The sequence below is a fragment of the Salmo salar genome, chromosome 11 (assembly GCF_965601325.2).
Source record: "Salmo salar chromosome 11, fSalSal1, whole genome shotgun sequence".
Taxonomy (NCBI): domain Eukaryota; kingdom Metazoa; phylum Chordata; class Actinopteri; order Salmoniformes; family Salmonidae; genus Salmo; species Salmo salar.
In genome coordinates this window covers 79,623,693-79,637,058 of record NC_138301.1, presented here as the reverse complement: position 1 = coordinate 79,637,058, position 13,366 = coordinate 79,623,693, and the positions used below count along the sequence as shown (strand labels likewise).

The following is a 13,366-nucleotide window of genomic DNA, read 5'->3' as shown; positions in this document are numbered from 1 at the left end:
TTGTTTATGCAATTCAAAAAATGGTGCATTATAAATCCCAAATCTGGGTCAAGTGGGCATAATTTGAAAGCTTGTTCTATTGGCAACATGACTAGCTAAATTATAAAATATGATCATACAGTGTTAGGCTTTCACAAGGCAATTCAGAGAAGCAGATCATAATTTTGGTGCGCAAAGAATGGAATCACGAGTGCATTCGGATGCCAGGTCCTCGGCAATCTTTCTTCGTAATACAACAAACATAGGCAACCAAGTGGTATTTATTACAATCCTCAACGTCTCATCTTTCAAAATACATAGAGTCCTCATAATTTACAGCATTTCCCTCACTCAGACTAAAAAAATAACTAAATTGCCAAATGGTGGGAGGGATGGGGGCAACTCAAACAGGAAGTACCAGAACAAAAACTCAAACAGGACTGTTTCGCTAGCACAGACTGGAAGCCTATAGGGATGAGATCAGAGATCTGGCAATGTAGTGCCAGGACAACAACCTCTCCCTCAACTTCAGCAAGACAAAGGACTTGATTGTGGACTACAGGAAACAAAGGGGCGAGCACGCCCCCATCCACATCAATGGCGCTGTAGTGGAGCGGATCGAGAGCTTCGAGTTTCTTGGTGTCTACATCACTAAGGAATTAGCATGGTCCTCACAGTTGTGAAGAGGGCCCGTCAGCGTCTCTTCCCCCCTCAGGAGGCAGAAAAGATTTGGCATGGGCCCTCAGATCCTCCTACTAACTCTCTTGCACTATGCACACACACTGGACTCACACACTACGTACGCCCATACACACACATGAATACTGACACCACATACGCTGCTGCTACTGTGTCTTATCTATCCTGTTGCCTAGTCACTTTACCCCTACCTACACTGAATGTTCCATACATTAGGAACACCTTCCTTATATTGAGTTGCACCCCCTTTTGCCCTCAGAATAGCCTCAGTTTGTCGGGGGCATGGACTCTACAAGGTGTCGAAAGCGTTCCACAGGGATGCTGGCCCATGTTGACTCCAAGCTTCCCACAGTTGAATTTTGCTGGACCCCAGGAAGAGTATCTGCTGCGTTGGCTAATGGGGATCTATAATAAATACAGTTGTCAAGTCAGCTGGATGTCCTTTGGGTGGTGGACCATTCTTGATACACAGGGGAAGCTGTTGAGTGTGAAAGACCCAACACTGTTGCAGTTCTTGATACACTCAAACCGGTGTGCCTGGCGCCTACTACCATACCCTGTTCAAAGACAAAATCGTTTATCTTGCCCATTCACCCTCAGAATGGCACTTCACAATCCATGTCTCAATTGTCTCAAAGCTTAAAAATCCTTCTTTAACCTATCACCTCCCCTTCATCTACACTGATTGAAGTGTATTTAACAAGTGACATCAAGAAGGGCTCATAGCTTTCACCTGGATTAACCTGGTCATTCTATGTCATGGAAAGAGCAGGTATTCCTAATGTGTTGTACACTCAGTGTATATGTACATAGCAACCTCAATTACCTTGTACCCCTGCACATCGACCTGGTACTCCCTGTATAAATCCATGTTACTTTTACTCATTACACTTTTACATTATTACACTTTTACATGTATACTTTTACTCAGTGTGTATTTATTCCTCATGTCCCTATTTCATTTAAAAAAAATGTATTTTTGATCTTTATCTTAACTCCGCATTGTTGGAATCCATAAGTAAGTGGGACCCATAAGTAACCATTTCACTGTTAGTCTACACCTGTTGTATGGAAAAAGTATGAAAATGTATGCACTCACGTCGCTCTGGATAAGGGCGTCTGCTAAAAGACTAAAATGTAAACGTTTACGTGACAAATACACATTTATTTTGATTTGTACTTCTTGTCGAGCGCAGCGGTCAAGTTCAGAACCGCTGTCAGTCAAAACCCATACAGAGCTATGAAGTGGAGACCCTGAGCTCTGACGTCATGTATAGCAAGTTACTGTACAGCCACTGTGTTCCAATTTAGGCGCTTATCAGTGTCCAAATACTCACTTTTCAACCGGTATACAGGTACGAGTGTAAAGGGTTAACCCCTAACAGATGGCACACAAATTTGTTTGTCAGTTCCCATTAAATATTGTCACTTGTTCGCTCTAGCCTGGCCACTTAGTAGCTTGGGTGCCTGCTTCAGCCAACTCCTTTGTAATTGTCATGTCAAGTACGGTAAAAGCAGAGACAGACTGGCCCTCTAGTGACAATAGTCTAGTGACCCTTCCAGGCTTCATGGTGTAACTGTTCGTATGAGGGCAGTCCATTAATAACACTCTGTGATGAAGAGATGGATGGTGTTGAGAAGTGACCCCTGAAACATTCACAGGAGCACAAACATGGCAACTGAAACAGGACTGTAAAATCCATGGACCTGTTCCAATACTTTAAAAAATGCACCCTTTCAACCTCTTTTACTAAATAGTCACAGATCTGACTTGACTGTATTGATGGAAGCTATGTAGTGGAAGGTCAGTGATTACTTTGCGGAAGGGGAATGGTTGAAGTATTGGGTCATGGCCCATGTCGTATCTCAGAGCAGACCCAGAGGTGAGAGGGGGTTTAAGGCAGGTGAGGTGTGTTTCTCTTCCTCCTGCCTCTACATACACAGTAGAGGACTGTTCATTCACACACCAGAAACACGGTAGGACATAGAACAAATCAGGACCCATAGACTTTTTCTCATATTTACAAAAGCAGATAGTCTTATTATTTCCATTTGAATAGAAAAATCTTTGCAATGTACATGTAGGGAATGTCGACTTAGCTATTGGGCAGTGCTTCAGTTCAGTTTACCATGCAGAAAGGAATGCGTTCAAATATCTCTTCATTCTAAATACAATAAACTGCAAAGGCTTGTTTGGCAAATCTATAGGAAATACTGGTCAGAATAAATACATTGTCGTTGTCGGTTCCTCTGACAGGTCAAAACAGGAGTGTGTCACACTTAATATAAGCAGGATGCAGATCTGTCAGACGCACACACACACCCACAGTGTAGTCGGCAGGAAACGTGTCACAATAATAATAAATGTATTTCATCATCCCCAGGGTGCAACATACTGGATGTTGCAGATAGAAATGCCACAAATAGAGCTGACATGATTCCTCACTCTACATTTCAGAGAGCCATGTCTGTTCTACATCATATTTCTTTATCTGGGCGTTCTGCAATGTGGCCCATGAGTTACCTGAAGTTCTCCCTCAACAGGTAGCCCCTCGTCCAGACAGTGACTGAGGGTTGAGAGGGAAATTTTAGTCCAAGAGTTTGGTTTGGGAATCCTGCACTCATTCCTGAAACTGGTTGAGTGAGCACTGTAGAGGTTTGGGCAGTCAGTCATTAAATGACTGACTCCACTTGAGTATGATATATGACAGTACCCATAATGCTCTGGGTCCCGTCTCGTTATCAACACATGAGGGTCTGAAATCTGAATATTTTTTTCTCCATTGTTGTGGTTATCTCCCTGGACCTTAAGAACAGTTTGTCCGGTAAATTCACTTTAACGACGTATAGTCCGTATGGTCTGTTAGACCAGTCTATTCCAACTGTGTTGTCATAGCAACGTAACACCACTCCGTTCGAACTGTATCGCCATAGCAATGCGCTACACCAGTTCATCCAGTAGTGTGCCCAGGCTGTGGTGATGTTCAGGTGGTCCAGTGATGGGCTTGTTACACATGGGACACACACAGCGCACCTCCAGCCACTTCACCAGGCAACTACAGGGGCAAACAACAATTCAGTGAGACAAATATACACACGCACACACAGACACACACATCTGACACATAAATTCCATCTGCTTGGTGTGAGGTGAGGCGACACTTGCCTCCGGTGAAAGGCATGTTGGCATGGCAACACTCCTAGCTCATCTTTCACTCTGAAGTCCTCCAAGCACACTGCACATGTGTGCTGTGATGGAGAGAAGTAGAGGGAGAGCAATGGAGAGAGAAAGAGAGAGAAACCAGGGGAGCGAGAGCGAGAGAGAGAAGGTGGTTGGAGAGTGTAAAAAGCATCTGCACTAAACAGAAGCATAATGGAAAGAAGAATAACAAACTTACCCCGTGTAGATTCAGTTTCTTTGTATCCCCTTTGAATACCACCTGTGAAAAAGCATCAGTGATTACCGCTAGAATTGTGAGACAAATATGGAATGAAACAGGTTTTCTATTCACAAGATGAAGGGGTGTTTAAAAGATCAGTGGAATGTTTTTGAGGATTGATGTGGGGCGGTCTTCATTGCAGTTACAATATATTTCTGTAATGTATTCCTGAGATTTTAAACAATTCTCCAGGCATTGTGCTTCTGATTATATGCACAGCACGACTGCAAAAAAGGTGACCTGGAAGGCACCCTGAGTTTGTATGCAAACGTGTCATGAAGTAATTGTGTTATACGTGCAGTGTGTTGAACATGACTGACTTATAGAAGACAGTTCAGGAATGTGACTTTTTTTGTGGTGTTGTGACGTGGCTTACCGCTTTGTATCCAAACCTCTCTCGCTGAGCCTGGTGCCTCAGTTTACTGGGAGGGAGGAGAGCAGAAAGAGAGGAGAGACTTTTAGTACAACTGAGTAAGAAGACAGGCAGACGTAGGGACAGACAGTGGTTTCATCAATGAACCTGTCTGTAATCACCCTAGAGGTACATAAGCTGAAACGATTGGCCCTAGTCAAAATTTTATTTTTACTTTTAACGTGCACTGATCGCCAAATAATAATTCTGTGTAAAAATGACCATATACGGTAGCACGTTTTCATCAAACAGATGTAGTAAAGGGACTCGTGCCCGCTGTGCCAACTCAGTTTCAATGGGCATAATGCCTCTCCTTTCCTCTCTGCCACTTTGAAAGGACCACATTGTGGAGCAAAGAGGGTCATACCCTGGACACAGTGCTGTGTTGTTCACACTGAACACAATCTCACTTCATTAAGGCTCAATAACTCTTCAGAGCCAGAGCAGTCTCCAGTTACCACTGTGGTATATCCTCTTTGTCACAACACAGACGAAAACAATAGACATTCATCCTTCTATTCGTGTCTTAAAATGTGCATGTGTGTGTGTGAATGTGCATTTGTCTACTGTGTGTGTTTGTATACGTGTGTGTAGGGCCCTATAATATCAGTTTTATTTTTTGCCTGATTCCGTTTAGTTTTTCCCAAATTCTGTTTTCTCCATTTAGTTATTTCAGATTTCCTTTTTCAGTTTTTTCTTTGGTTTTCGCTCTCAAAATCACACTTTTTGAAAATAGACCATCCAATTTAGAAGTTTTGTGAGTCCACAACAATGCTTAAACCACATCAGGAGACCACTTTTTGAGGTCTGGGATAAATAGAGAAATTTCGATTTTTGTGTGTAGTTACCCTTTAATTGCAGTGTGCAACTAGCAAGAGGCTGTTGTCTAGTGTTTTTTTTGTTGTGACGGTAGAGTTTGCAAAACAAATACCCACTGGATTGATGCAAATAATAATGTTATAATTCTGCCAGGTAAGCATAGGTTACTTTGTAGTTAACATTTGATTGAGGTTTTTGGGAAAGGCAAATTTCTATCTACCAGAAGACTTTTCATTAGCATCATCGCTAAAGGCTACACAATGTGGTAGACACACGCACTGCACATTTCACAGACCAGAGCAATTCTCGTTGACTCTTCAGAAAGTTTCAGGAAATACGAATCACTATTTATAGTCTTATGATAAACTTGGGCAAATTAATTCATTTTCAATACATTTAGTTGATTCCCTACTAAGTTAAATACAATTTTGAATATTGTTGAATTCCGTTTTAATGTCTGGATTCCGTGATCCCGTCCCGCGTTCTCTGCTTCGCAGATTTTATAGGGCCCTATGTGTGGGAGGTTCAGGATAGGAGGAGGACCCTACATTTACTTCCAACCGTGGGGCTGCTGCCTGAGGCCTTAAATAGACTCAGGGACAAACCAGGCTGATAATCATCTGCAGCTGATTGTTTGAGTTGGGAAATACTTAAGGACAGAGGAAACTGAGGGACGGGTGAGGAGTCCCCCATGACAACAATAGCCTGGACCTCATTCTAAAGAGCTTTTTAGAGAAGCCTTAGTCACAGTAACAGTAATAACAGTCACACACACACACACTCATGCAAACACATTGCTGACATTTCAAGATCCATGGGGATCTACACTGAACAAAAATATAAACGCAACATGCAACAATTTGTAAGATTTTACTGACTTACAGTTCATATAAGGAAATCTATGGATTTGACATGACTGGGAATACAGATTTTGTTGGTCACAGATACCTTTAAAAAAAGGTAGTGGCATGGATCAGAAAACCAGTCAGTATCTGGTGTGACCACCATTTGACTCATGCAGCGCGACACATCTCCTTCGCATAGAGTTGATCAGGCTGTTGACTGTGGCCTGTGGAATGTTGTCACACTCCTCTACAATGGCCATGTGAAGTTTCTGGATATTGGTGGGAACTGGAACACTGTGGTACATGTGGATCAAGAGCATCACAAACAGGCTCAATGGGTGACATGTCTGATGAGTATACAGGCCATGGAAGAACTGGGACATTTTCAGCTTCCAGGAATTGTGTAGAGATCCTTGTGACATGGGCCTGTGCATTACCATGCTGAAACATGAGGTGATGGCGGTGGATGAATGGCATGACAATGGGCCTCAGGGTCTCGTCACAGTATCTCTATGCATTGAAATTGTCATCAATAAAATGCAATTGTGCTCATTGTCCATAGCTTATGCCAGCCCATACCATAACCCCACTACCACCATGGGGCACTCTGTTCACAATATTGACATCAGCAAACCGCTCGCCCACACAACGCCATACCACACAACGCCAATGCCATTTGCCTGCTACAGTTGAAACCCGGATTCATCCATGAAGAGCACACTTCTCCAGTGTGCCAATGGCCATCGAAGGTGAGCATTTACCCACTGAAGTCGGTTACAACGCCGAACTGCAGTCGGGTCAAGACCCTGGTGAGGATGATGAGCATGCAAATGAGCTTCCCTGAGACGGTTTCTGACAGTTTGTGCAGAAATTCTTTGATTTGTGCAAACCCACAGTTTCCTCAGCTGTCAGCTGGAAAAACTTGTCAATAATCAACTGACTGCCTTTCTTGATGTCTATAGTATTCCCGCAGGTATGCAAACCGGTTTCTGCTCAGGATATGGATATGTTACTGCAACCTTAAAGGTGCTCAATGATGTCACCATTGCCCTTGATTTTAAGGAATATTGTGCTGCTATTTTTATTGACTTGGCCAAAGCTTTTGATACGGTAGACCATTCCATTCTTGTGGGCCGGGCTAAGGAGTATTGGTGTCTCTGAGGGGTCTTCGTGCTGGTTTGCTAATTACCTCTCTCAAAGAATGCAGTGTATAAAGTCAGAAAATCATCTGTCTCAGCCACTGCCTGTCAGCAAGGGACTACACAAAGGCTCGATCCTAAGCCCCACGCTCTTCTCAATTTACATCAACAACATAGCTCAGGCAGTAGGAAGCTCTCTCATCCATTTATATGCAGATGATAGTCTTATACTCAGCTGGCCCCTCCTTGGATTTTGTGTTAAACGCTCTACAACAAAGCTTTCTTAGTGTCCAAAAATATTTCTCTAATCTTAACCTTGTTCTGAACACCTCCAAAACAAAGGTCATGTGGTTTGGTAAGAAGAATGTCCCTCTTCCCACAGGTGTTATTACTACCTCTCAGGGTTTAGAGCTTGAGTTACTCACCTCATACAAGTACTTGGGAGTAGGGCTAGACGGTGCACTGTCCTTCTCTCAGCACATATCAAAGCTGCAGGCTAAAGTTAAATCTAGACTTGGTTTCCTCTATCGTAATTGCTCCTCTTTCACCCCAGCTGCCAAACTAACCCTGATTCAGATGACCATCCTACCCATGCTAGATTACTGAGACATAATTTATAGATCGGCAGGTAAGGGTTCTCTCGAGCGGCTAGATGTTCTTTACCATTCGGCCATCAGATTTGCCACCAATGCTCCTTACAGGACACATCCCTGCACTCTATACTCCTCTGTAAACTGGTCATCTCTGTATACCCGTCGCAAGACCCACTGGTTGATGCTTATTTATTAAACCCTCTTAGGCCTCCCTCCCCCCATCTGAGATATCTACTGCAGCCCTCATCCTCCGTTCTGCCAGTCACATAAAGGTTCCCAAAGCACACACATCCCTGGGTCGCTCCTCTTTTCAGTTCGCTGCAGCTAGCGACTGGAACGAGCTGCAACAAACACTCAAACTGGACAGTTTTATCTCAATCTCTTCATTCAGACTCAATCATGGACACTCTTACTGACAGTTGTGGCTACTTTGCATGATGTATTGTTGTCTCTACCTTCTTGTCCTTTGTGCTGTAGTCTGTGCCCAATAATGTTTGTACCATGTTTTGTGCTGCTACCATGTTGTGTTGCTACCATTTTGTTGTTATATTGTGTTTCTACCATGCTGTGTTGTCATGTGTTGCTGCCTTGCTATGTTGTTGTCTTAGGTCTCTCTCTTTATGTAGCGTTGTGTTGTCTCGTTGTGATGTGTGTTTTGTCCTATATTTATATTGTATTTATTTTTTATATTTAACCCCAGAACCCTGTCCCCGCAGGAGGCCTTTTGCCTTTTGCTAGGCCATCATTGTAAATAAGAATTTGTTCCTAACTGACTTGCCTAGTTAAATAAAGGTTAAATAAAATGAATAAAAATATAGTCTTCCATAAATACAGTACCTAACATTCGATTTGGACCACCATTCCTCCTAACAATGAGTAAGACATGAGGAATCCAATAAAAGTATCAAAAGCCACAACACCCCATGCCTACCCCACACCAACAACCAGTATACAGTATCAGTTCTCTATATCTGACAAGTAATATGCAGCTGCTGCTGGGAGTATTGTTTCTTCATCCTTCGTACTGTAACGCATTCCATGTGAATCTGGTGTTGTCCCCCTGTTCAGAGAAATTAGCCATTGAAGTCACTTGCATTATTTACCATAAATGTGTATGCGCATGCATTGAGTTATTGTGCTTATTTTAACTGATTTCATGGGATTGATTTCCATGTGGCATTTATTTCATTGTACTGATCAACATTTGCATAGAAGTGGCTTCTTTTATAAAAGTGTGTGCTGTCTCTTTAACCAGTAATGACTCATTCATGAGCCAGAGCCCTCAGCCTCAGTTCGCTGAGGGAGAGATGTGAGGGAGACCGATTAAGTGAATGAATAAAGTTTTTGGTGGCAATCAGCTTTGAAATCAACATATTTTGCGGTATGGTTTGGATATTATCACAAAGAAAGTACGAGGGTAGTGAATTGATGATAGTTTCAGCTGTAAGCTAGCAGGGAAAGGGTCAGTGCAACCCTGAATCCTTGGGATGTCCCTACCCTAAAACCTAACCTTAACGCTTACCCTAAACTTAGCCCTTTTTCATTTAAAATTCAATGGGGTAGGTGACATCCAAAGGATCCTGGATTTCACAGACTGCAAGGAAAGTTGGCCTACAAAGCTGGTGTCTTCTTGCATTGTAAAGTTATTCTAGTCTATATGGAAATTGTTTTGTGAACAGTAATTAACAGTACATTTTTATATGCCATGTCACATTATTCAAGTGTGTAACTTCTGTGCAGCATGAGTGGGGAGCTAAAAATGATGCAGCCCAGATTCCCAGTGCAGACTATCAATAAGTATGTAGAGTAGGCACAGTGTGCTCTGTGGGGGACATCGGCTGCGCTGATAGACAGACTTGATCCGTGAGACACATTTTGCACAATTACCGAGAGTAACCACAATTCTAGTACCCAACCGTTTTTCACATTTTAGTATAAAAAAGGTATGGAAGTTTCGGTATACCGTGCAACACTAGCAGACAGACAGACAGACAAATAGATAAAAAGATGGAGGGATATGTTTACCTGATGAAGTAGCAGCAGAAGATGAGGCTGAGGATGAAGACGAAGACTCCTGTCCCGAAGATGACCATGTAGATGTTGAGAGGAAAGTCCTGGAACGCCACGGCAGACATGATCCCTAACCTCTAGCCCCCGACCTGCTGTGACCTATGATTCTTCCCCTCTGACAGTGAACCAGACACACACACCCTGGAGGGAGACACACACAAACATTCAATAATTTCAGAAAAGCGTGCACGTTAAGAATGTTGATTACAAAAAAAGAATGCAAGGATGCAAACAAACGCACGGCACTCACACCAGAATAACACAACACAACACAACACAACACACACACACACAGTAAGAAACCCAGCCCGTCTCTGTTGTGGGTGAGGGAGAAGACAACAGGCGCTGACAAAGCAGGAAGTGATGCAGTCTGTGGCGAGACATACTGTAGCTCAGGTGCTGTGCAGCTGGCAAGATATTGTAGACCCCAAAGACTTGAAGTTACCAATAGACACTGATCTAAGGGCAGTTTGTATGTAATGTTAGGTGGGATTGGGGAAGGTGAGCTGATCCAAATCTGTGACTATTGTCTATATGGGTTTACTGATGCCCTAGTCTTCTGATGTACGACTGTACAGCATGAACGCCTGTACAGCATGAATACAGAATAGCTGTATTTTCAGGCCCTGGTCCAAGTACAACAACCTGCTCACATGCGTGCACACACTGCCCTAGGTAAGCCCTTGCCTACAGACTGTTTATATTCCTAAACTCTATTGGTCAAGCAGCACGTGTTCAGTTTATTGGTTGAGAGAACAGAGATCACACTGCATGTGTGTGTGCGCGCAGTGTGCGTGCATTCTGAAGCACGGATGTTGGTGTGGGTCACTGTTAGAAGAGACTGTGATTTCCAAACACTTAATCCACTTTTTTCCCCAAGATAATTTGAAGGCAAATGTATAAGTGTGTGTAATATAAAGGATAGAATCAATAAGTTTACTATTGTCTGTTGTCTCAACTTACCATAAAACAGACTTGGATATCAAGAACTATCTGCGCACACAAGAGAAGTTGCGCACACCGCATACTTACAGTGACGTAAAGTCACCAAGGGACAATGACATACCATTACTGAATATCATATAATTTATTTTCAACAGAGGATATATGTCGTCAAAATTTCCAATGTGTTAGTAATAGAAACGATTACATAAAGTGATGCAAGTAGACCTGGTGTTATGAGCGAAAATTGAGCATATCATACAGTAAAATAAAAAAGTCACAGTGGTGTCAGCTCATAACTTGATCTTGCAAAACCATCAAAACAATGCACACAGTGATTAAGTAAATGTTATGAAAAACAAGAAACGTTAACAGAAACAAATGTGTTATGCGTAAAATTATTACCGTTATAACGAAGAAGGCTCACAGACTGCCCCTCGATGGTAGAACATGTTTATTCTTCATTAACACCAGTGGTTCGTCGTGAATGGATGCGGCTCACAGCTGGACTATACATTCTTCCTTCGGTAGGAATTTCTCTCTCTCGCTATGGTCCTTCTTTTCCAATGTCCCAACCAAAACAGACATAAAGATGAAAATGTTGCCATGAGATATACTGGTCATTTGCGACTTTAAAAAAAGACAAAGAAAAAAGTTGACATATGCACATCCGTAGCCAATTTTACTTCTGGATTCTACATCTGTTGTTATTTTCGTAACGCGAGAAGTCCTGCCTTGGTATTGTCATACACAACATTACCGGTACAGCTAATTCCGTAAGGGAAGCCTATTAATTTAAGGATCCGCCCCTTTCTTTTTCAGTTTTCGCCTAAAATGACTTACCCAAATCTAACTGCCTGTGGCTCAGGACCTGAAGCAATTATATGCATATTCTTGATACCATTTGAAAGGAAACACTGAAGTTTGTGGAAATGTGAAATGAATGTAGGAGAATATAACACATTCGATCTGGTAAAGGATAATACAAAGAAGAAACCATGCGTTTTTGTTTTTGTACCATCATCTTTGAAATGCAAGAGAATGGCCAATATATGATTTAGGAATCCAGGCGCAATGTAGATTTTGGCCACTAGGTGGCAGCAGTGTATGGGCAATGTTTTAGACTGATCCAATGAACCATTGCATTTCTGTTAAATGTTGTGTGTCTGTCCAAATGTGCCTAATTGGTTTATAAATAACATTTCAAGTTCATAACTGTGCACTTTCCTCAAATAATAGCATGGTATTCTTTCACTGTAATAGCTACTGTAAATTGGACAGTGCAGTTAGAGTAACAAGAATTTAAGCTTTCTGCTAATATCAGATATGTCTATGTCCTTGGAAATGTTCTTGTTACTTACAACCTCATGCTAATCACATTAACCTACATTAGCTCAACCGTCCTGCGTTCAGCTCAGCCCACCAACCCTGTAGAGGTATAAAGTGGAAACAAATCATTTTTCCTCACCTTCTCCTATTGAGCCAATTTGAGTTCAAAATAATTGTACCAAAAGAAAAAAAAAATATGTAAATGTATAAACATTATTATTATTATTATTTTTTAAAATTTTTATTTCACCTTTATTTAACCAGGTAGGCTAGTTGAGAACAAGTTCTCATTTGCAACTGCAACCTGGCCAAGATAAAGCATAGCAATTTTGACACATACAACAACACAGAGTAAACATGCAATAAACAGAACATACAGTCAATAATACAGTAGAACAAAAGAAAACAAAAAGTATATATACAGTGAGTGCAAATGAGGTAAGATAAGGGAGTTAAGGCAATAAATAGGCCATGGTGGCGAAGTAATTACAATATACCAATTAAACACTGGAATGGTAGATGTGCAGAAGATGAATGTGCAAGTAGAGATACTGGGGTGCAAAGGAGCAAGATAAATAAATAAATACAGTATGGGGATGAGGTAGGTAGATAGATGGGCTGTTTACAGATGGGCTACTGTATGTACAGGTGCAGTGATCTGTGAGCTGCTCTGACAACTGGTGCTTAAAGCTAGTGAGGGAGATAAGTGTTTCCAGCTTCAGAGATTTTTGCAGTTCGTTCCAGTCATTGGCAGCAGAGAACTGGAAGGAAAGACGACCAAAGGAAGAATTGGCTTTGGGGATGACCAGTGACATATACCTGCTGGAGCGTGTGCTACGAATGGGTGCTGCTATGGTGACCAGTGAGCTGAGATAAGGCGGGGCTTTACCTAGCAGAGACTTGTAGATAACCTGTAGCCAGTGGGTTTGGCGACGAGTATGAAGCGAGGGCCAACCAACGAAAGCGTACAGGTTGCAATGGTGGGTAGTGTATGGGGCTTTGGTGACAAAACGGATGGCACTGTGATAGACTGCATCCAGTTTGTTGAGTAGAGTGTTGGAGGCTATTTTATAGATGACATCACCAAAGTCGAAGATCG

General features: G+C 42.2%; 1 protein-coding gene across 3 annotated transcripts; it reads right to left on the bottom strand.

Annotated features, from left to right (window-relative positions):
- Positions 1 to 717: 717 nt before the first annotated feature.
- Positions 718 to 11,733, bottom strand: LOC106562905 (RING finger protein 122). Of its 3 annotated transcripts, none has more exons than XM_082958062.1 (5): positions 11,344 to 11,733; positions 9,952 to 10,137; positions 4,495 to 4,540; positions 4,077 to 4,118; positions 718 to 3,927 (listed from the first exon to the last, which is right to left on the bottom strand). In XM_082958062.1, the coding sequence occupies exons 2-5, from the start codon at positions 10,059 to 10,061 to the stop codon at positions 3,724 to 3,726; spliced, it is 402 nt and encodes a 133-aa protein (XP_082814188.1). In that variant the 5' UTR covers positions 10,062 to 10,137; positions 11,344 to 11,733; the 3' UTR covers positions 718 to 3,723. The 3 variants fall into 3 exon arrangements, with proteins under 3 accessions (XP_082814188.1, XP_082814190.1, XP_082814189.1); XM_082958064.1 differs by having other exon boundaries at positions 718 to 3,734; positions 11,344 to 11,728; XM_082958063.1 differs by lacking the exon at positions 11,344 to 11,733 and having other exon boundaries at positions 9,952 to 10,289.
- Positions 11,734 to 13,366: the final 1,633 nt, after the last annotated feature.

Bases quoted from the DNA above. Each gene is read 5' to 3' on its own strand.
- LOC106562905 (XM_082958062.1), bottom strand. From the start codon at position 10,061: ATGTCTGCCGTGGCGTTCCAGGACTTTCCTCTCAACATCTACATGGTC. The intron at 4,541-9,951 runs GTAAACATATCC...CCTCCCTCCCAG, and splicing joins TTCTGCTGCTACTTCATCAG to TAAACTGAGGCACCAGGCTC. The intron at 3,928-4,076 runs GTAAGTTTGTTA...TCTCCATCACAG, and splicing joins AGAAACTGAATCTACACGGG to CACACATGTGCAGTGTGCTT.